Source organism: Coregonus lavaretus, assembly GCF_964263955.1.
Source record: "Coregonus lavaretus genome assembly, chromosome: 14".
Taxonomy (NCBI): domain Eukaryota; kingdom Metazoa; phylum Chordata; class Actinopteri; order Salmoniformes; family Salmonidae; genus Coregonus; species Coregonus lavaretus.
In genome coordinates, this window is record NC_140001.1 from 3,983,800 (window position 1) to 4,008,382 (window position 24,583).

Below are 24,583 nucleotides of genomic sequence, written 5' to 3' on the forward strand. Positions count from 1 at the left end.
ATGTGGGTAGAGTTAAAGTGACTATTCATAAATAATTAACAGAGTAGCAGCAGCGTAAAAAGATGGGGTGGGGGTGGGGGGGGCAGTGCAAATAGTCCAGGTAGCCATGATTAGCTGTTCATGAGTCTTATGGCTTGGTGGTAGAAGCTGTTGAGAAGTATTTTGGACCTAGACTTGGCACTCCGGTACCGCTTGCCGTGCGGTAGCAGAGAGAACAGTCTATGACTAGGGTGGCTGGAGTCTTTGACAATTTTGAGGGCCTTCCTCTGACACCGCCTGGTATAGAGGTCCTGGATGGCAGGAAGCTTGGCCCCAGTGATGTACTGGGCCGTACGCACTACCCTCTGTAGTGCCTTGCGGTCGGAGGCCGAGCAGTTGCCATACCAGGCGGTGATGCAACCAGTCAGGATGCTCTCGATGGTGCAGCTGTAGAACTTTTTGAGGATCTGAGGACCCATGCCAAATCTTTTCAGTCTCCTGAGGGGGAATAGGCCTCCTGACAGAGCTGGTGTAACTGAGTCAGGTTTTTAGGCCTCCTTGCTCGCACACGCTTTTTCAGTTCTGCCCACAAATTGTCTATAGGATTGAGGTCAGGGCTTTGTGATGGCCACTCCAATACCTTGATTTTGTTGTCCTTAAGCCATTTTGCCACAACTTTGGAAGTATGCTTCGGGTCATTGTCCATTTGGAAGACCCATTTGCGACCAAGCTTTAACTTCCTGACTGATGTCTTGAGATGTTGCTTCAATATATCCACATCATTTTCCTTCCTCATGATGCCATCTATTTTGTGAAGTGCACCAGTCCCTCCTGCAGCAAAGCACCCCCACTGCATGATGCTGCCACCCCCGTGCTTCACGGTTGGGTTGGTGTTCTTCGGCTTGCAAGCTCCCCCTTTTTCCTCCAAACATAACGATGGTCATTATGGCAAAACAGTTCTATTTTTGTTTCATCAGACCAGAGGATATTTCTCCAAAAAGTACGATCTTTGTCCCCATGTGCAGTTGCAAACTGTAGTCTGGCATTTTTATGGTGGTTTTGGAGCAGTGGCTTCTTCCTTGCTGAGCGGCCTTTCAGGTTATGTCGATATAGAACTCGTTTTACTGTGGATATATTTCTGAGGTCTTAGCTGATTTCTTTTGATTTTCCCATGATGTCAAGCAGAGGCACTGAGTTTGAAGGTAGGCCTTGAAATACATCCACAGGTACACCTCCAATAGACTCAAATGATGTCAATTAGCCTATCAGAAGCTTCTAAAGCCATGACATCATTTTCTGGAATTTTCCAAGCTGTTTAAAGGCACAGTCAACTTCTGACTTCTTATAAGTGAAATAATCTGTCTGTAAACAATTGTTGGAAAAATTACTTGTGTCATGCACAAAGTAGATGTCCTAACCGACTTGCCAAAACTATAGTTTGTTAACAAGACATTTGTGGAGTGGTTGAAAAACGAGTTTTAATGACTCCAACCTAAGTGTATGTAAACTTCTGACTTCAACTGTACACACACACACGGGGTGTAATGCTTCCAGCAGCCTGCCTGAGAATGCACATAGACCCAGCCAGTGCTTTACAAGACACACTGTTCTCACATTGTCTTATTAGGAGAGAGAGCAATTTTAATACATTATGATGAGTAAAAACATTTGTCTTTTCTTTATTTTTGCCTGATCACATACTTTACTTGGGAACATTTTATGTGGTATTTTAATATTGAATTCAATAGACTATTTACTATTGTAGCTTTCAGTTCTTACATTATTAAAAAAATGAAACGTTCTCTTGTCTCTTGGTGGCGTCACGCAAACAATACTCTGAAACCGGAAGAGAGGAAACCACACCGTTATCTGTGGATGTTTACAACGAAAGCAAAAATGAATCCTCCAATTATCAACTCGGTGACAACTTCTACTAAAAGTAAGTTAATGAAAAGGTGCTGTATGTTTTAACGTTTTACAAATAGCTAACGTTACATGCATCTCTCATTCATAACGTGCTGTGAAGCTAGCCAAAGTCAGGAAAGCGCTAGCTAGCTAGACATCATGGCAATGCTTCGATTTCACTTTGTTATCGAAGATGCGCATGTTTTATAGCCTTGATATGCCCGTTTTTGATATTAGTTAGCAAACTGAAACTACTCTTGCTTAGTAGCTAACTAGCTAGGTACTTTAAAAATAATTGTCAACAGTCACGGTACTGTTGCCAAACATTCTAGCTAACATTTGAGAGATTTTAGCTTGTTATTTAAAGGGACTTCATAACTAAGGGACTCTAGCACCGTCAGTAGTCTGCATGCTTCACACTTTTGCAGCCAGGAATTAAGACACACCTGTTTTCCTGTAATTCAGTGTCATTTGCTTCGACGCAACACGTCCAGTAATATCAGCTAGTACCACTGTATCAGGGGAGGCTGGTGGGATGAGCTATAGGAGGACGGGCTTATTGTAATGGCTGGAATGGAATTAATGGAACGGAGTCAAACATGTAGTTTCCCACCAGCCTCTGCACTGTATAAACCTAGCTCCTGTACATGTTGATAAGGTGTTGCCACAGTCAGCCATCGTGTTTGAACATTACTATAACTGTAACTGTACTATACTCTTTCCTGCAGGAAAGCGAGAGGCCGAGCGCTCCGTCAACTGGACGGTGGAAGAGACCCAGGTGTTGCTGTGTGCCTGGAGTGACGAGCGCGTGCAGAAGAGCCTGGCAGAGAATGTCCGTAACCGCCATGTCTTCAAACACCTCTCAGCCCGCATGTGTGACTTGGGCTTCTCACGCAGCCCTCATCAGTGCCGGCTCCGCGTCAAGACCCTCAAGGCCAACTACGTCAGAGCCAAGCTGCTGATGAGCGAGGACGACTCCCAGCCCTGCAATTTCAGGTACTACGCTGAGATGGATGCTGTGCTGGGGAGAAACCGCGCTGTGGAGGGGACTGGAGGAGGGCGCCATTTTGGATCTCCTGAAGGCATAGGAGGATTAGGAGGGTACCATTTTGGGTCTGAATTGATCGTAGGAACAGGGCGCTATTTTGGATCTGAAGGGATTGGAGGACTAGGAGGAGGACGCCATTTTGGATCTTCTGAGGGGACAGCAGGACGACAATCCCGGTATCTGGTGTCTGAGATGAAGGTGGAGGAGGAGGACAGAGAGGCAGAGGACACAGACGACTACGAGTTCAACGGCGTAGGAATCACCACTCGGTCACTGGCTGGCCCGGGTGGAAGACGCCATGATGCTTTTCTAGAGCACAGCAACGACTGTCATGAACCTGTTGGTATGTATTCTACTGTCTGTCTGTCACACTTTCTGCTATCAGTGCCACTATCATTATCATTTAAAGGTAGACTCAGCGAGATGACGTTGAAATTGGGTCGTTACAGCTCAAAAACAACAAGAAAGAGGATTTTGAACACACACCATCTCACATTGTTCTGAAATTGTTTCTGTTGGTAGAAACAGATAAGATTAGCGTTCCTGAAATATTATTTTGTTGAAATATAATTTAATCGCTGAGAAATTAACCTAATTGATTGCATCCAAATTGGCGTTTTTTAAATTTATTTATAGGATTCATATAATATTAAATAAATATAGTACCTAACATCCGATTTGGACCAACCTTTTTTTTAAACAATGAGTTAGTCATGAGGAATCCAAAGAAATGGTCAAAAGCCACCCACGAACCCCCACACCGCACGCCAATCCCACCCCAACAACAAGGATATAGTATCAGTTCTTTGTGTCTGACAAGTAGTATGGAGCGGTGGCTTGTTTCTTCATCCTATGTAATGGAATCAGTTCTTTGTGTCTGGCTGTCCCTTAGTGGTAGAGCGTGCTCATCCCCTGGACTAAACTCGTCCCTTAGTGGTAGAGCGTGCTCATCCCCTGGACTAAACTGTCCCTTAGTGGTAGAGCGTGCTCATCCCCTGGACTAAACTGTCCCTTAGTGGTAGAGCGTGCTCATCCCCTGGACTAAACTGTCCCTTAGTGGTAGAGCGTGCTCATCCCCTGGACTAAACTGTCCCTTAGTGGTAGAGCGTGCTCATCCCCTGGACTAAACTGTCCCTTAGTGGTAGAGCGTGCTCATCCCCTGGACTAAACTGTCCCTTAGTGGTAGAGCGTGCTCATCCCCTGGACTAAACTGTCCCTTAGTGGTAGAGCGTGCTCATCCCCTGGACTAAACTGTCCCTTAGTGGTAGAGCGTGCTCATCCCCTGGACTAAACTGTCCCTTAGTGGTAGAGCGTGCTCATCCCCTGGACTAAACTGTCCCTTAGTGGTAGAGCGTGCTCATCCCCTGGACTAAACTGTCCCTTAGTGGTAGAGCGTGCTCATCCCCTGGACTAAACTGTCCCTTAGTGGTAGAGCGTGCTCATCCCCTGGACTAAACTGTCCCTTAGTGGTAGAGCGTGCTCATCCCCTGGACTAAACTGTCCCTTAGTGGTAGAGCATGCTCATCCCCTGGACTAAACTGTCCCTTAGTGGTAGAGCGTGCTCATCCCCTGGACTAAACTGTCCCTTAGTGGTAGAGCGTGCTCATCCCCTGGACTAAACTGTCCCTTAGTGGTAGAGCATGCTCATCCCCTGGACTAAACTGTCCCTTAGTGGTAGAGCATGCTCATCCCCTGGACTAAACTGTCCCTTAGTGGTAGAGCGTGCTCATCCCCTGGACTAAACTCGTCCCTTAGTGGTAGAGCGTGCTCATCCCCTGGACTAAACTGTCCCTTAGTGGTAGAGCGTGCTCATCCCCTGGACTAAACTGTCCCTTAGTGGTAGAGCGTGCTCATCCCCTGGACTAAACTGTCCCTTAGTGGTAGAGCGTGCTCATCCCCTGGACTAAACTGTCCCTTAGTGGTAGAGCGTGCTCATCCCCTGGACTAAACTGTCCCTTAGTGGTAGAGCGTGCTCATCCCCTGGACTAAACTGTCCCTTAGTGGTAGAGCGTGCTCATCCCCTGGACTAAACTGTCCCTTAGTGGTAGAGCGTACTCATCCCCTGGACTAAACTGTCCCTTAGTGGTAGAGCGTGCTCATCCCCTGGACTAAACTGTCCCTTAGTGGTAGAGCGTGCTCATCCCCTGGACTAAACTGTCCCTTAGTGGTAGAGCGTGCTCATCCCCTGGACTAAACTGTCCCTTAGTGGTAGAGCGTGCTCATCCCCTGGACTAAACTCGTCCCTTAGTGGTAGAGCGTGCTCATCCCCTGGACTAAACTGTCCCTTAGTGGTAGAGCGTGCTCATCCCCTGGACTAAACTGTCCCTTAGTGGTAGAGCGTGCTCATCCCCTGGACTAAACTGTCCCTTAGTGGTAGAGCGTGCTCATCCCCTGGACTAAACTGTCCCTTAGTGGTAGAGCGTGCTCATCCCCTGGACTAAACTGTCCCTTAGTGGTAGAGCGTGCTCATCCCCTGGACTAAACTCGTCCCTTAGTGGTAGAGCGTGCTCATCCCCTGGACTAAACTGTCCCTTAGTGGTAGAGCGTGCTCATCCCCTGGACTAAACTGTCCCTTAGTGGTAGAGCGTGCTCATCCCCTGGACTAAACTGTCCCTTAGTGGTAGAGCGTGCTCATCCCCTGGACTAAACTGTCCCTTAGTGGTAGAGCGTGCTCATCCCCTGGACTAAACTGTCCCTTAGTGGTAGAGCGTGCTCATCCCCTGGACTAAACTGTCCCTTAGTGGTAGAGCGTGCTAATCCCCTGGACTAAACTGTCCCTTAGTGGTAGAGCGTGCTCATCCCCTGGACTAAACTGTCCCTTAGTGGTAGAGCGTGCTCATCCCCTGGACTAAACTGTCCCTTAGTGGTAGAGCGTGCTCATCCCCTGGACTAAACTGTCCCTTAGTGGTAGAGCGTGCTCATCCCCTGGACTAAACTGTCCCTTAGTGGTAGAGCGTGCTCATCCCCTGGACTAAACTGTCCCTTAGTGGTAGAGCGTGCTCATCCCCTGGACTAAACTGTCCCTTAGTGGTAGAGCGTGCTCATCCCCTGGACTAAACTGTCCCTTAGTGGTAGAGCGTGCTCATCCCCTGGACTAAACTGTCCCTTAGTGGTAGAGCGTGCTCATCCCCTGGACTAAACTGTCCCTTAGTGGTAGAGCGTGCTCATCCCCTGGACTAAACTGTCCCTTAGTGGTAGAGCGTGGTCATCCCCTGGACTAAACTGTCCCTTAGTGGTAGAGCGTGCTCATCCCCTGGACTAAACTGTCCCTTAGTGGTAGAGCGTGCTCATCCCCTGGACTAAACTGTCCCTTAGTGGTAGAGCGTGCTCATCCCCTGGACTAAACTGTCCCTTAGTGGTAGAGCGTGCTCATCCCCTGGACTAAACTCGTCCCTTAGTGGTAGAGCGTGCTCATCCCCTGGACTAAACTCGTCCCTTAGTGGTAGAGCGTGCTCATCCCCTGGACTAAACTGTCCCTTAGTGGTAGAGCGTGCTCATCCCCTGGACTAAACTGTCCCTTAGTGGTAGAGCGTGCTCATCCCCTGGACTAAACTGTCCCTTAGTGGTAGAGCGTGCTCATCCCCTGGACTAAACTGTCCCTTAGTGGTAGAGCGTGCTCATCCCCTGGACTAAACTGTCCCTTAGTGGTAGAGCGTGCTCATCCCCTGGACTAAACTGTCCCTTAGTGGTAGAGCGTGCTCATCCCTTGGAACGTTGTGTGCTGAAGTTTGTATGGTTCTCAAAAGTTTCCTAATAACGAACAATTCCTTATTCTTCTAATTGCTTGGCCTGGCTATAGCAATAAGTAAGATGGCTAATGCGACCGAAACGACGAAGGCTAACAAGCTGGGTTTGGGTTCGCGACCATGCCCCAATTAATTAAAAGATAATCACTTTGGTTGTCTTGTATGTCTCGGCTCGGTGCATGCTCGGGCTGCCTTCGCTCAAATCAGTTTGTGTTTGAGACTAGGGGATGGCTGGCACTGTACCCCTGCTAGTCCGCAGCGCAGGTTCTCTTGACAATCGTGTAGCATTCTTTAGGGGGCTTGGTGTTTCCGATAGTGACATCATTGCTGTGATGACAGTGCCCCCACGTTTTGTTACGCCAAACGGGGTACTACGTCAGCCATTGCTGGGGGCAGTGTACACCCATAAGGGTGCAGTGTACACCGAGTGAGGCTCATTGTGAGTTCTCCCAGGTGGCACTGCCAATCAGTGGACGTCACTGATTGCTGGAGCCCTTGTACCCAGAGTTGGCCGGGCTTTAGGAAAATCTTGGCACATAAACACAGTTTTTTTCATCCTCAAAGTTCTGCAGTGTTCGCGGGTGTCAAAGTGTTGTGTCTCCCGCATGTGAGTTTGAGGAAAAGTGTTCCTTCTCCATGTATAGACACACGATTGTCCAGAGTGGTGGAAATGGAAGAAGAACCAATCTCTCCCAGTCCACAAGGTGGCGTCCCACCCCTTCAGCTGACACTTCATTGGAGGCTCGCTGTCTGCTCGGACCAGTGGCATGCATGCGCAGTGTCGCCCTGGATCATGCGAACAGTGACGACAATTCGTTGTGCATCCCCAACGCTTCTGCAGTGTCATCGTGTCGACTGTTCCGGAGGACTCAGCGTCCTTTTTGAGGGAGGAAATATCCTCCCGTCTCCAGAAACAGGCAATCTGAGTAGTTCCTTTGTCGAAGAGCCAGGACGGCTGGTATTTCCTGGTTCCCGGAAAGGGACGGGTCTTTGCGTCCCATTCTAGACCTACGTTCTCTCAGCAACAACGCAGAAAGAAAGAAAATAGAGAAATAATAGAAAAGTAAAACACGTAATAATAAATACACAACGAGTAACGATAACTTGGCTTCCAGTACCGAGTCGATGTGCAGGGGTACGACGTAATTGAGGTAGATATGTACAGGAATAGATGACAGATAATAAGTAGTAGCAGCAGCGTATATGTGATGAGTCATAAAAGTTAGTGCAAAAAGGGTCGATGTCCGGGTAGCTATTTGGTTAACTATTATGGCTTGGGGTTCAGGGGTCATGTTGGTTCCGGACTTGGTGCATCGGTTCTGCGTGCCGTAGCTGAGAGATCAGTCTATGGCTTGGGTGGCTAGAGTCTGACCATTTTTAGGGCCTTCGTCTGACCACCGCCTGGTATAGAGGTCCTGGATGGCAGGGACCTCGGCTGTACGCACTACCCTCTGTAGCGCCTTGCGGTCGGATGCCAAGCAGTTGCCACACCAAGCGATGATGCAGCCAGTCAAGATACTCTCAATGGTGCAGCTGTATTACTTTTTGAGGATCTGAGGGCCCAGCCTGAGGGGGAAGAGGCGTCGTCGTGCCCTCTTCACGACTGTGTTTACATTTACATTTTAGTCATTTAGCAGACGCTCTTATCCAGAGCGACTTACAGTTAGTGAATACATATATATATATTTTTTTTATACTGGCCCCCCCGTGGGAATCGAACCCACAACCCTGGCGTTGCAAACGCCATGCTCTATCAACTGAGCTACATCCCCTGCCGGCCATTCCCTCCCCTACCCTGGACGACGCTGGGCCAATTGTGCGCCGCCTCATGGGTCTCCCGGTCGCGGCCGGCTGCGACAGAGCCTGGATTCGAACCAGGATCTCTAGTGGCACAGTTAGCGCTGCGATGCGGCGCCTTAGACCACTGCGCCACTCGGGAGGTTGGTGTGTGAGGGCCATGACAGATCCTTAAGGCGTCCGCTTCCCAGCCGAAAAACAGTTCGGAAGAGTTCGTACCATATATTCTGATGACATTTTTGTGACGTTTTTGTTCGTTTTGGACTTCGGAGATGTTTTTTTTTTTGTCTGTTCGGGCACCAGCATTTTTTTCTGGAGGCAAGCCGAAGTTTGGAGCCGAAGTTTACGCCCCTTCGCCAGTGATTGGTCAACAGTAGGGATTCTTAAATAAAGTATTTGTCATTCAACGTTAAGACGACTTGTTTTCATGTTTAAAAAAAAAATTGGTTACGCTAGCCAAGTTCGGCAAGGCGCCAGCCGAACTGAAGCATGCTGACGCCTTTAGTGATGTAGACGCCAAGGAACTTGAAGCTCTCGACCCGCTCCACTATAGCCCCGTCGATGTGAATGGGGGCGTGCTCGGCCCTCCGTTTCCTGTAGTCCACGATCAGCTCCTTTGTGTTGCTGACGTTGAGGGAGAGGTTGTTGTCGGTCTCTGAGCTCCTCCCTATAGGCTGTCTCATCGTCATCGGTGATCAGGCCTACCACTGTTGTGTCGTCGGCAAACTTAATGATGGTGTTGGAGTCGTGCCTGGCCATGCAGTCATGGGTGAACAGGGAGTACAGGAGGGGACTGAGCACGCACCCCTGAGGGGCCTCCGTGTTGAGGATCAGCGTGGCAGATGTGTTGTTACCTACCCTTACCACCTGGGGGCGGCCCGTCAGGAAGTCCAGGATCCAGTTGCAGAGGGAGGTGTTTAGTCCCAGAGTCCTTAGCTTAGTGATGAGCTTGGAGGGCACTATGGTGTTGAACGCTGAGCTGTAGTCAATGAGCAGCATTCTCACATACGTGTTCCCTCTTGTCCAGGTGGGAAAAGGCAGTGTGGAGTGCAATAGAGATCTGTTGAGGCGGTATACGAATTGGAGTGGGTCCAGGGTGTCTGGGACGATGGCGTTTCAAAGCAGATGTGAGTGCTATGGGACGATAGTCATTTAGACAGGTTACCTTGGTGTTCTTGGGCACAGGGACTATGGTGGTCTGCTTGAAACATTAAGGTATTACAGACTGTGTTAGGGAGAGGTTGAAAATGTCAGTGAAGACGCTTGCCAGCTGGTCAGCATATGCTCTGAGTACGTGTCCTGGTAATCTGTCGGGCCCTGCGGCCTTGTGAATGTTAACTTGTTTAAAGGTCTTACTCACATCAGCAACGGAAAGCGTGATCACACAGTTGTCCGGAACAGCTGGTGCTGTCATGCATGGTTCAGTGTTGCTTGCCTCGAAGCGAGCATTGAAGGCATTCAGCTCTTCTGGTAGGCTCGCGTCACTGGGCAGCTCGCGGCTGGGTTTGCCTTTTGTAATCCATTATATTTTGTAAGCCCTGCAACATCCGAAGAGCGTCAGAGCCGGTGTAGTAGGATTCGTGTCACTCTCCTTAAAAACTGCATCTCTAGCCTTTAGCTCAGTTCGGATGTTGCCTGTAATCCATGGCTTCTGATTGAGATATGTACGTACGGACACCGTGGGGACAAAGTCGTTGATGCACTTATTAATGAAGCCAGTGACTGATGTGGTAAACTCCTCAACTACAGAAACGATTTCAGAACAATCTGAGTTGGTGGGTGTCATGGCTGAAATTACATGGAACGACACAAGCACAAAGAACTGTAAACACATAGTGGGTCAATTTCTGCAACAACTAACAACTTGGAAGTTCGAGGCTAAACGCCTCTGCTGTTTTGGTCCCGTGGCTACGTTTTAGCAGCCGTGCTCATATACTCTGTGTGACTTAGTGAGAGCAAAGTTTTGCATCACATTCATTCCAATATCTGCAGTGCTGTTAATTGCAATGTCATCTCGCTCCGTCTACCTTTTTTAAATGATCATTTCTAACAAATCAGATTGGCTTTCACTGAGTTCCGTGCTCCCTAGGCAATTAACTCTACATCAGATTGGCTGAAGCACAATGTACCAAGGTTATTATAGTTTAACGATTTAATTAGTTTTTTTTTTTTTTTCTATTCGTTTTTTGTTTTATTTTAAATTCAGTTTAGTTTCAGTTTGTTTTCAGAGTTAATTTACTAGTTTCTATTTAGTTTCAGTTTGATAAAAAAAAAACATTTTATATTTCATTTTTACATTTTTTAGTTTTAGAAAGTAGCCTATATTGGCAGCCATGGATGTGTTGTAGGCTTTGAGTAGTTTTTTTTGGGATGTCACTCTGTATCTGTGTCAAGGGACTTTTTTATTACAAAATAAATGCATTGTTGGTTAAGGGCTGTAAGTAAGCATTTCACTGTAATGTGCATGTGGCCAATACAATTTGATTTGATTTGCTTTGCTGGCTAGCGGAGTAGAACACTTGATAAAGAAAAGGAGTGCCTCACACTCTAGGAGCTCAGATGCAATATTTTAGTAACCAACATTTCGACAGACAAGCTTGTACCCTGATGAAGACAGCTCGTCTGTCCAAACGTTGGTTTTACAGTTATTGCATCTGAGCTCCTAGAGTGTGAGGCTTTCCTTTTCTTTATCAAGGGACAGTGTGGGCGGCTAGGAGCCAGTTAAGTGTTGTAGGACTATAGTTTGTTTTTTGGGATGTCACTTCTTGCCACTGGGGGGGGGTAGTAATACATAAGGTGATGGGCCAGGACCATAGACTTGGATAGACAACATCTCTGTATCTGTGTCATGATGGCATCAGTGAGAGCATGGGGTAGCACCATCCGTGTAGCACTATTGGGGCCATCTCCATCTTGAAATAGTAAATGTTCTTCTTCACAAGTGAAATTAATTGGCTGATTCTTCCTGATGACCCGGCTGTCAAGACCCCAACCGGGTCGTCAGGTCATGCCAACCGGTTCATCAGAAAGGATCAGCCAATGAAGTTGACTAAATCAAAATGGTGAAAGTCATCAATGGCGCTGCCCATGCTAACACAGGCTTTTGGCCACTAGAGGACTCCATACAGCTCCTGGGCCTGGACACAGGTTTGGTTACATTTAAATTATCAATCAATCCTAATGTGACTTGGATTTAAAGGATAAGCGCCTAGACTGGTGCAAGAAGTATGGTGGAAGGAAACTCTCTTGCCCAAGTTTACACCAATCCAGTGCTTATTTAGCTTTAGTAGTATATGTAAGACGAATCAAGTACCTTTATCTGACAGAAAGAGAGAGGAAAAAACAATTAAATGAAGTCATGGCACATTTGACATGTTATGTAATATTAATATCACTCTGCCTTTTTCCTGGTTGCAAAAATTATAAAAGTTTGCCTCATTGCACAACAATTCTAAAGGCAATCACATGTACAAAATAAAAATAAAAATAAATAAATACAATGGCCACGATTAAAAATAGCTATTTTTATTTCTCAACTAGTAATTGAAGCGCTTCCCATTCACCATTGAAGTGTATAGGCAACTAGGAAGGCTTCAGCGCGTCACACGCCACTTTGCAATGACCTGGAGGCAGTATGCATTTTGAAAACATGCTTAATTGTTTGAAACCTGAACATTTTACTACATATTATGAGGCATGGCTTCAAAGTAGCCAAAATCCAACCAAACGTGCAGGCAATTACTTTATAAAGACGTCCATATGCCATTGAAACCAGTAGCCTTTTTCTTTCAAGTTCTATTGGTTTTCAAATCAACCGTCTTCCTGCGGTCCTGCTGCTCCACAGATGTACTCTCTGATTTGCTGAAGTACAAAAGACTCTGCTTCCCTCATAGGCTGAGCGATATATTTAATTAATTCAAATTATGTTTTTTGTGCAATATTCCAAACGCCTGTATCGCAAGAATCAAGTTTTTTTTTATTTATTTTTTTTTGATTTTCGTAGCGTTTGTGTTCGCTTGTTCTCATGTTGTCTTTTTTGGTCTCGTCTCCTTCACACCTTCCCATTTACACCAGAGATCCGTGTGTAATGAGGAGATGCTCACATCTCAACCCTAACAATGGGAGCCGTTGTCCCAAAGGCGTGAAGGCAGGCCATAGAAACACATTGGGCTTATTTTGGACAAATCTTGGCTAGAGTGAAACCTTTCGCTTCGCCTCTTCCTCTCTTCCCCCCCTTGCCACTCACAACAACAAAGATGAGAGATCACTTCCTCCTCTCTGACAAGCGGTTTCAACTCGCTATTTGCAATTTGGTCCAACAGAATCGGTCATATGGACACAAACACATTGAGCCATTATTTTACTGTAATAGAGGAGAAGTTAACCTTTCTAACCTTTTTTATGTCTCAACTCAAATTGCGCTCAGAGCAGACACTACTAAAGCGGGAGTATCAATGAACATTAATTCTGGGATATTTGTCGCGCTGCATTATAATACCACGTACCGCTAGCAGCATTTTAGCCAAAGATTATGCATGGTTTTAACTAAAAAGGCATTTTCAGAGACTTAAAAGCCAGATCAGTGATTATTGCAAAAAAGTAGGTAAAACTATTTCGATAGAATAATATAATTATTAGGTGGTCTAATATAATTATTAAATTATTGCTGACTGTTTGAAATGTAGTGTATTTGACCTTTTAATTGTACAACAAAACTTAGATATAAATAAATAAATGTTGGCCATAAGTTTAAAAAAACATCTAGATGTGAGGCCATATCGCACAGCCATATTCCCTCATCAGTGGCTCCATCTCTGTTGAGCAACGTGCCAGAGACAGGCAAGCTGCTGCAGGGGTTGGATCGAAGTTGGCTGCCCGACGATTCAGTATGCATGTCAAGCGCTCACGCAGTGACTTCAGGAGGACACGTGGCAACTGTTTTGCAACCCGTAGTTGAATGCCTCAAGATTGGCACCACATCAGACACACGACCGGCTGTCAGTTTTGAAGTAAACGGCTCCAACAACTTCCCAATCTGCTCTAGCTTGGCCCAGTCACGCCCCGTGCTCGTCCTCAGATGTCTTCCCTGTTAGCTAGTGATGGTGATGCACAAGCTAGGACTATTTGAAACATCGCCATCTACTGGCAACATTTTACCCGCCAGATTCAGAAGCTCGAAAACCTCGTTATAAAAATAGCTTGGAAACCCCATTTCATTTTTTGCCCAAAGTTTAGAATAAAAAAATAAAACTAAATCTAAACATAATTTATAATGTTTCTATTTTATTTTAGCATTCAAAAATAGTAGTTTCAGAATAGTTTGTTTTTTCAAGTGTTTTTTTTATTGTATTTTTTATTTTACTAAATTGTTTTTTCCAATTTTTGTTTTTATTTTCGTTTCAGTTTTAATTTACTATAATAACCTTGCAATGTACTCTACTGTATCAACAGTTTACTCAATTTTCATGCAAATCAAATTGCCCAGTGTTGGAACAATAAAGCTTTAATTTAATCTGATTTTTTTTTTTTTTTTTTTTTTTTGTGAATCTATTTAATCTCTTGCCTTGCAGTTCATCCATTGGAGGATGACCGCAGCTCCAGGTCAACACCCCCACCACCCCAGCCTGCTTCCCCTTTCTCTCCACCCCCAGACCATAGCCCCAACCTGGGCAGTGCTACCGCCATCCCCTCCACCCAGTCCCTGGAGCCTGTGTTGAAGCACCTGGCAGACTGCTTCCAGAGGCTGGTCTCAGAGTCCCGGGAGTTGATGGTGCAGCTGGAAGGCCAGAGGCAGGAGCAGGTCAGAGACATACAGACATCGAAACTATGAAAATAACACACATGGAATCGTGTAGTAACCAAAAAAAGTGTTAAACAAATCAAAAATATATTTTATATTTGAGATTCTTCAAAGTAGCCAGCCTTTGCCTTGATGACAGCTTTGCACACTCTTGGCATTCTCTCAACCAGCTTCACCTGGAATGCTTTTCCAACAGTCTTGAAGGTGTTCCCACATATGCTGAGCACTTGTTGGCTGCTTTTCCTTCACTCTGCGGTCCGACTCATCCCAAACCATCTCAATTAGGTTGAGGTCGGGGGGATTTTGGAGGCCAGGTCATCTGATGCAGCACTCCATCACTCTCCTTCTTGGTCAAATAGCCCTTACACAGCCTGTCCTGTTGAAAAACAAATGATTGTCCCACTAAGCCCAAACCAGATGGGATGGCGTATCGCTGCAGAATGCTGTGGTCGCCATGCTGGTTAAGTGTGCATTGAATTCTAAATAAATCACAGTCAGTGTCACCAGCAAAGCACCCTCACACCACCTCCTCCATGCTTCACGGTGTGAACCACACATGCGGAGATCATCCGTTCACCTACTCTGCGTCTCACAAAGACACGGCAGTTGGAACCAAAAATCTCAAATTTGGACTCATCAGACCAAAGGACACATTTCCACCAGTCTAATGTCAATTGCTCGTGTTTCGTGGCCAGAGCAGGTCTCTTCTTCTTATTGGTGTCCTTTAGTTATGGTTACTTTGCAGCAATTTTACTATGAAGGCCTGATTCACACAGTCTCCTCTGAACAGTTGATGTTGAGATGTGTCTGTTACTTGAACTCTGTGATGCATTTATTTTGGCACACATACAGTTCTGCTAACTTTTACATTGTTAGCACCGTTGAGCATAGAGCTGGGCGATATGGACTAAAGTCATATTGCGATAAATGTAACTATTTTGCTCAATAACAGAGAATTTGCTGACATCTTTGTAGCCTATAGACTTTATTATTCAAATGAAGGGGAACTCAAACACTTAGCCAGATTGCTAGCTCTAAATATGAATATGTTGCCATGTAGGCTAATTGATTAATCTATCAGTAAATGTCCTACAAAAACTTTCCAGCGCTAGACTTGATGTAGGCGTAGTCACTTCAAATGGCTCCGCGCATCAAAACCATCCTAACTAAAACCTACTCTGGATTGAAAGTGGTGCCATTAACTCAATATTAAGAGATACATTATATTTTAGTCATTTAGCAGACGCTCTTATCCAGAGCAACTTACAGTTAGTGAGTGCATACATTATTTTTTTTCATACTGGGAATCGAACCCACAACCCTGGCGTTGCAAACGCCATGCTCTACCAACTGAGCTACATCCCCTGCCGGCCATTCCCTCCCCTACCCTGGACGACGCTGGGCCAATTGTGCGCCGCCCCATGGGTCTCCCGGTCGCGGCCGGCTACGACAGAGCCTGGATTCGAACCAGGATCTCTAGTGGCACAGACCACTGCGCCACAAAGAAAGCTGTGACTCTCCTCTCTGTAACTAGAACAACAGTAGTTCATTGAAAACTGTATTTTTTCCCGCAATAGCGTTGTGCATTTGTGCTTCTTAGAATACATCTCTCCCTCCTCTTTCATGGCAGGAATCAACATAATGCATAGGGCTGTTATTACTGTTGACCAAATCATGGTTTTAGAACAATCTACAGGAACGTTGTGTAGCAGCAAAATCACAAAATATTACAGACGTAAGCAAAATACTTCTGTAAGAGGAAGGCAATGCCGTTTTGTCTGTAATTTTCGGTTTATTGTCCCAGGTTCCATTTATCCATTCATGATGAATATTTGGATTCTAATTTGAATTTTAGACCTTCAGAAGGTTGCTCATGGGGAGCTAAGGAGAACCGCATTAGTGCAGAACGGCATCACGTACCCACACAACTCGTTGGTCCTTGTCACGGATGGGCTATTGCAGCAGACGACCACACCGGGTTCCACTCCTATCAGCTAAAAAAAACAGTGGTCAAGCGATCACCAACACTGGACAATTGAGGAGTGGGAAAAACATTGCCTGGTTCGACGAATCCCAGTTCCTGTTGCGTCATGATGATGGCAGAGTCAGGATTTGGCGTAAGCAGCGTGAGTCCATGGACCCATCCTGCCTGGTGTCAACGGTACAGGCTGGTGGTGTGGTGAATGTTTTCCTGGCACACGTTAGGTCCCTTGATACCAATTGAGCAACGTTTCCATGCCCAAAGAATTCGGGCTGTTCTGGAGTTAAAGGGGGTCCGACCCGGTACTAGATGGGTGTACATAATGCTTTTGGTAGAAAACTCAGTGTCTAAACTCTCTCTCTCTCTCTGTGTGTCTATGTCAGGCTCGCTGGCAGCAGGACTTGCTGTCCCAGTGGCTGGAGAAGGAGGAACTGAGGCAGAGGGAGGCCGCGGACAGGGAGGACCGGCGGGAGAGGGCCCGTATGGAGCATGAAATCAGGGTACTAACGCTCCTCAGTGGTCTGGCCCAGAACCAGCAGAGACCGAAGCAGACACCACATCACAGCCACAGCTGTTGCCACCAGTGTAGCAGGGTGGAGGGGGTAGCGGCAGGTGAGATTGGGGCGTCGACCACTACCAGGCATGATGATGGAACTGAGGACAGAGACAGGACATAATCAGAGGTCTTTATAGAAGACATAATGGGTGCAGACCCGGGTCATCTTAAGTACAGCTCGGAAGTATTTGACGTACGCTACGGCTGTGTGTTTCTTTTGACCCAGGTCTGGTGGGGTTGAGCACTCCATGCCTTTTCATATTTGGAAAGGACTTGTAGGCTCTCCGAATGTACGTTTACCTCTTGCCGGAGTGTAGGGCCAACATGAAATTAATCTGCTTTGTTAATTGTTTAATTAACCGTAAAATGGTTTAAGCCTGACGTTCCAAAGGTTCAGTGGTCTCAGTGAAGCAACTTAAATTCAGCGTTATTCTCTCTCTCTTTTCACAATCTACTTTTGTCAACTTCACAAATAAAAAATGTATTGGTGTTCATATGGTTTCTTTTCATCTGGTGTAAGCGTACTCTCATCTGTTCTGTTTCACTTTTGCTGACAGTTCTGCTCCCGTGTTTCAGTCCATTTCGTTCAGTTTGTTGCCAGATGGGGTATTTTGTGTAGATTGATGAGGAAAAATATGAATTTGATCCATTTTAGAATAAGGCTGTAACGTAACAAAATGTGGAAAAAGTCAAGGGGTCTAAATACTTTCCGAATGCACTGTAGTAATAACACATGGGTATTAAACAGCCTGTCATGCCATCTGCAAATCCCATAGGCAAGGACACACACAAGTGCCTAAAATGCTTCATTATGCATGTTTAGATAAATTACACTAAACTATATTCTGCATGTGGTAAGGGTAGGTAACAACACATCTGCCACGCTGATCCTCAACACGGGGGCCCCTCAGGGGTGCGTGCTCAGTCCCCTCCTGTACTCCCTGTTCACCCATGACTGCATGGCCAGGCACGACTCCAACACCATCATTAAGTTTGCCGACGACACAACAGTGGTAGGCCTAATCACCGACAATGATGAGACAGCCTATAGGGAGGAGGTCAGAGACCTGGCCGTGTGGTGCCAGGATAACAACCTCTCCCTTAACGTGACCAAGACAAAGAAGATGATTGTGGACTACAGGGAAAATTCTCATCGACGGGGCTGTAGTGGAACAGGTTGAGAGCTTCAAGTTCCTTGGTGTCCACATCACCAACAAACTATCATGGTCCAAACACATCAAAACAGTCGTGAAGAGGGCACGATAAAGCCTATTCCCCCCCAGGAGACTGAAAAGATTTGGCATGGGTCTTCAGATCCTCAAAAAGTTATACAGCTGCACCATCGAGAGCATCCTGACTGGTTGCATCACCACCTGGTATGGCAACTGCTCAGCCTACGACCGCAAAGCACTATAGAGGGTAGTGCGTACGGCCCAGTACATCACTGGGGCCAAGCTTCCTGCCATCCAGGACCTCTATACCAGGCGGTGTCAGAGGAAGGCCCTAAAAATTGTCAAAGACTCCAGCCACCCTAGTCATAGACTGTTCTCTCTGCTACCGCACGGCAAGCAGTACCGGAGCGCCAAGTCTAGGTCCAAAAGGCTTCTTAACAGCTTCTACCCCCAAGCCATAAGACTCCTGAACAGCTAATCATGGCTACCCGGACTATTTGCATTGCCACCCCACCCCACCCTGACTCCCTTTTTTACGCTGCTGCTACTGTTTATTATCTGTGCATAGTCACTTTAACTGTACCCACATGTACATATCACCTCAATTACCTCAACTAACCGGTGCCCCCGCACATTGACTCTGTACCGGTACCCCCCTGTATATAGCCTCCCTAATGTTATTTTATTTTACTGCTGCTCTTTAATTATTTGCTATTTTTATTTTTTACTTATCTATTTTTTACTTTACACTTTTTTATTTTCTTAAAACTGCATTGTTGGTTAAGGGCTTGTAAGTAAGCATTTCACTGTGAGGTCTACACCTGTTGTATTTGGCGCATGTGGCAAATAACATTTGTCCCCGAAAACATTGCTTTAGACACCATTCACGACAGTTTATTATTGGATCCCTACAATGATAATGACATGCATGTGTTAAAATATTTTCTCCTTTATTATCGCATATCATCATGCGTAAAATTGCCAAAGAGCTCCAAGTCTCCATCCAGCTATGATTGGGCGAGCTCGTTTTGAGGCGGCAGGTAGTTAAGAGTTCACTTGAGGACCAATTTGAATGGTCTAAAACGAACTAACTCCGCACACCCGGGGCACTGGGCTATGTAAAACGAAATTGCCCATTGAAACGTGAGCGATGCCGTGCAAGCTCGTTCTCGTCTCTGATTGGCTGGCCTGCGGTATAGTCAAGCCATTAGTAGGCTTTTCCGGTTTCTCCAGCTCATACAAGTCAATACGCTTGGAGTGCGGATCTCCGCGCCACAGTCTCGCTGCATATGCATGTGGATGTTTGGGTGTCTTACCAAGAACTCGGTCAAGCCTTGTGAAAACGTGAATACACGTTCCTTCTACTCTTGATTTGCAAGTGAACATGTTGAATATAAGGGCAGAGGAAACCTGCGGCTGAATATCAGTAGAAACTCACGGGTTTCATTGGAGAAAGTGCTTGCTTTATTCAAGTGGGGAAGATATATTACGGATTCTACTCGCAGTTACTTATTCGGAGGTGAGATATTTTCATTTTATTTCCTAATTTGCTGTAAATATTGGTGTTTTATAAATTTGCTTTAGAGTTTAGTTTGAGAATAATTTCTACCCATATTTACTATCACGGTATGCGTAGGTGTTATGCGCGCTCTGAGAGGACGGCAGCGTGTGGAAGCTACTGTTGCTGCCGTTGGGGAAAGTATTTTGAGTTCTGTTTTTACTGCGTCTGCCTTGTGAGTTTTTGTTGAGATTCAAGCGCTATAGGGTTTATTTGGATACATTCTCTGTGCTTTGATTTAATATATGGAATAGATTTGTAGCCTAAATAAATGAACATAAAAAATAGTTGTCAAGCCCAGTCGTTCCCAACCTTTTTCAGGGTACCACCAACTGAATTTTCCTCTGCCCGGAGTACCCCTGAAGTACCCCCTCAGGTGCATTTTACTAGTAAGCTTATGGTCTCATGAGTCTTCTCAAGTATCCCCTGTGGATAGACCAAGAACCCCCAGAGGTCCTAGTACCCCCTTGTTTGGGAGTCACTGGTCAACCCATGGGACCTAGGTAGGTGTATGCTATGCTGGTATGATTTGACTAAAACACACAACGGTTACTTCTTCTAGCCACTGCAATGACTGGCTATGCAAATCAGGTTCATTTATCTTTGCTGTATTAAAGAGTGCTCACCTCACTAAAGTGCGGAATGTACTTCTTTATAATGGGACGTGTTTTCTACCATGACACTGTTTAACATTACTACCTAGGTGGCTTGTTTTTATTTACCTCCACACCAGGGTCCCTTCCATGGCCTTCGCTTAGCTGCAGGGTTTAGGCAAAGATTCTATATAGATAACCACTAGATACGTTTCCCTTATCCTTGGTTCACCGGCTGAGGTCTGGGATGGGGGCTATCTAGTTCCTAATCGCCAACTCCACTTCTTAATGCTATGGGTGAGTGGCATTCTTCATGCTTTTTGATTGTTTAACTAAAGGGTGGGGGGCTGTTTATTTAGGCTCCTCCAAGTGTCCCTCATCTCTCTCTTTCTCCCCTTCTCTCTCCCCCTTCTCTCTCTTTCCCCTCTCTCTCTTTCCCCTCTCTCTCTCTTTCCCCTCTCTCTCTCTTTCCCCTCTCTCTCTCTTTCCCCTCTCTCTCTCTTTCCCCTCTCTCTCTTTCTCCCCCTCTCTCTCTTCCCCCTCTCTCTCTTCCCCCTCTCTCTCTTCCCCCTCTCTCTCTTCCCCCTCTCTCTCTCCCCCCTCTCTCTCTTCCCCCTCTCTCTCTTCCCCCTCTCTCTCTCCCCCCTCTCTGTCTTTCTCTTTCAATTCAAAGGGCTTTATAATGGTGTTTGTTCTTCACTGGTTGCCCTTTTCACAAATCTTGCTGTTGTGATGGCACACTGGTATTTTGGCTAATATGGGAGTTTATCAACATTTTATTAGTTTTCTAATTCTTTGTGTGTCTGGGTAATCTGAGGGAAATATGTCTCTAAAGGCGTCTGCATGCTTTCCAGCCTAAACAGTTCGGTAGTGTGTGTTTGCGTATATTATGATGACATTTTGTGACGTTTTTTATTCATTTTGGACTTCGGTGAGGGTGTTTTTGGCTGTTCGGTCCCTTTTGTCTGTGATTGGTCAACAGTAGGGATACTTCAATAAAATATTTGTCATTCAACGAGAGACTGGTTTTCATGCATATTTTTTCATTGAAAAACACTGCACCAAACATCTTAGTTAGATGTAAAATTGCGCGACTAAGATCTCTTTTGGCAAAAACGTCAAAATGAATGTCACATTCCTTGAGTTGTCTCATATGGTCATACATTTGGCAGGAGGTTAGGAAGTGCATCTCAGTTTCTACCTCATTTTGTGGGCAGTGTGCACATAGCCTGTCCTTCTCTTGAGAGCCAGGTCTGCCTATGGCGGCCTTTCTCAATAGCAAGGCTATGCTCACTGAGGTATTCTGCCACGGTGTACTCTCCGTCTAGGGCCAAACCCCTCTCTCCCTGCATGCCTCCACCCAGGCCTGAGGCGTGGGAATGGGATATCCTGTGTAGTGTTTTACTGCCCAGGACCACTGCTGGTCTCACACCATCAGTGACCTGAAGTCCACAAAAACACTACAGTGAATACTGTTGTATTTACTGTATTGTACTGTAGTATTTACAATTTACTATAGTATAAATACTTTAGTAAAACAAATAGTAGTGTATATACAACAGTAATTACTGTAGTTTTTTTGGGGACATTACTGTAGTATTTGTTTTATTATCTTTGGAGGCTTTTTCCTTCATGAAACCTGCTGGAGAAATACTAAAAGAGCCCAGTTTCTATAATCTGTAGATGGGTAGGACTGGGGGGTCTGAACGGATAGTTTAGAGCCTCTGCTGTTTTCTATAACCTGAATGGAACACAATATATGGCCTGTACTTGGCATGTAGGTTTCTCACTTATGGGTGGCACAAATAAAAAAATGAAAAATGTATGCACTCACTAACTGTAAGTCGCTCTGGATAAGAGCGTCTGCTAAAATGACTAAAATGTAAATATCAGGCCAATGACAAGGATTCCATCTGTCAATGTTGGCAGCAAAAACATTTTTTTTTTTCTTCCAGAAGTGTTTCAGTGTGGGGAGAAATTACCCTTGTGCTCACTCAAAACGGCCACGAGACATCTTGACTCAAGTTGTCACCCAATTTTGACACCCATGTAGTCCAATCGGGTGGCTTGGGCATGTGATAATGAGTGGGGCAGAGTGTAGTGCCAACTATGGTGCCAAGGAATGACTGGGAACAGATTGGTGTTGGCGTAAACATAGGATAGGATACATGTGTTTATTTTAAGTAATGGATATTAATGTACTGCTATTCATAGCCAGGCAGTCATTGTATTTGTACATAGGAATTCGTTTTGATTTGCCTGGTTAACCCATAACTACATGTTGACATTTTATTTAACTCATGAATATATCTTCTGTCTATATTGTGTAATACTTTAGTCTTTGAACGATCAATAGTGTTTTTAAACAGATGCCTACACAGCCGGTGAGGTTACCATCTAAACCATCCGTCCATAATAACCAAAACAATGTATATCTGGGAGGGAGGGGGGGGGGGGGGGGGGGGGCAGCAGCAATCTGTTTTATTTGTTCCCACTTGCTTTCCACTATCACCCAGCCAGTGGCAAGGCTAAACCAATCCAAGTCTCATGATCTCCCTCTCACCGCGAGACACATGGTGCAACAGACGCACAGGCTGCTACTCTCTCCATTCTGATGTAAACAGACGCACAGGCTGCTACTCTATCCATTCTGATGTAAACAGACGCACAGGCTGCTACTCTCTCCATTCTGATGTAAACAGACGCACAGGCTGCTACTCTCTCCATTCTGATGTAAACAGACGCACAGGCTGCTACTCTCTCCATTCTGATGTAAATCACATGGTGCAACAGACGCACAGGCTGCTACTCTATCCATTCTGATGTAAACAGACGCACAGGCTGCTACTCTCTCCATTCTGATGTAAACAGACGCACAGGCTGCTACGCTCTCCATTCTGATGTAAACAGACGCACAGGCTGCTACTCTCTCCATTCTGATGTAAACAGACGCACAGGCTGCTACTCTCTCCATTCTGATGTAAACAGACGCACAGGCTGCTACTCTCTCCATTCTGATGTAAACAGACGCACAGGCTGCTACTCTCTCCATTCTGATGTAAACAGACGCACAGGCTGCTACTCTCTCCATTCTGATGTAAACAGACGCACAGGCTGCTACTCTCTCCATTCTGATGTAAACAGACGCACAGGCTGCTACTCTCTCCATTCTGATGTAAACAGACGCACAGGCTGCTACTCTCTCCATTCTGATGTAAACAGACGCACAGGCTGCTACTCTATCCATTCTGATGTAAACAGACGCACAGGCTGCTACTCTCTCCATTCTGATGTAAACAGACGCACAGGCTGCTACTCTCTCCATTCTGATGTAAACAGACGCACAGGCTGCTACTCTCTCCATTCTGATGTAAACAGACGCACAGGCTGCTACTCTCTCCATTCTGATGTAAACAGACGCACAGGCTGCTGCTCTCTCCATTCTGATGTAAACAGACGCACAGGCTGCTGCTCTCTCCATTCTGATGTAAATCACATGGTGCAACAGACGCACAGGCTGCTACTCTCTCCATTCTGATGTAAACAGACGCACAGGCTGCTACTCTATCCATTCTGATGTAAACAGACGCACAGGCTGCTACTCTATCCATTCTGATGTAAACAGACGCACAGGCTGCTGCTCTCTCCATTCTGATGTAAACAGACGCACAGGCTGCTACTCTCTCCATTCTGATGTAAACAGACGCACAGGCTGCTACTCTCTCCATTCTGATGTAAACAGACGCACAGGCTGCTACTCTCTCCATTCTGATGTAAACAGACGCACAGGCTGCTACTCTCTCCATTCTGATGTAAACAGACGCACAGGCTGCTACTCTCTCCATTCTGATGTAAACAGACGCACAGGCTGCTACTCTCTCCATTCTGATGTAAACAGACGCACAGGCTGCTACTCTCTCCATTCTGATGTAAACAGACGCACAGGCTGCTACTCTCTCCATTCTGATGTAAACAGACGCACAGGCTGCTACTCTCTCCATTCTGATGTAAACAGACGCACAGGCTGCTACTCTCTCCATTCTGATGTAAACAGACGCACAGGCTGCTACTCTCTCCATTCTGATGTAAACAGACGCACAGGCTGCTACTCTCTCCATTCTGATGTAAACAGACGCACAGGCTGCTACTCTATCCATTCTGATGTAAACAGACGCACAGGCTGCTACTCTATCCATTCTGATGTAAACAGACGCACAGGCTGCTGCTCTCTCCATTCTGATGTAAACAGACGCACAGGCTGCTACTCTCTCCATTCTGATGTAAACAGACGCACAGGCTGCTACTCTCTCCATTCTGATGTAAACAGACGCACAGGCTGCTACTCTCTCCATTCTGATGTAAACAGACGCACAGGCTGCTACTCTCTCCATTCTGATGTAAACAGACGCACAGGCTGCTACTCTGACTCCCCTATCTCTCTCTCTCTC

At 45.9% G+C, this 24,583-nt stretch overlaps 1 protein-coding gene across 1 annotated transcript; it reads left to right on the forward strand.

Moving 5' to 3' along the window:
• Positions 1-1,823: 1,823 nt before the first annotated feature.
• Positions 1,824-17,306, forward strand: LOC311141056 (uncharacterized protein). Its single transcript, XM_084176335.1, has 4 exons — positions 1,824-1,918; positions 2,613-3,275; positions 14,046-14,275; positions 16,640-17,306. The coding sequence occupies exons 1-4, from the start codon at positions 1,855-1,857 to the stop codon at positions 16,931-16,933; spliced, it is 1,251 nt and encodes a 416-aa protein (XP_084032461.1). The 5' UTR covers positions 1,824-1,854; the 3' UTR covers positions 16,934-17,306.
• Positions 17,307-24,583: the final 7,277 nt, after the last annotated feature.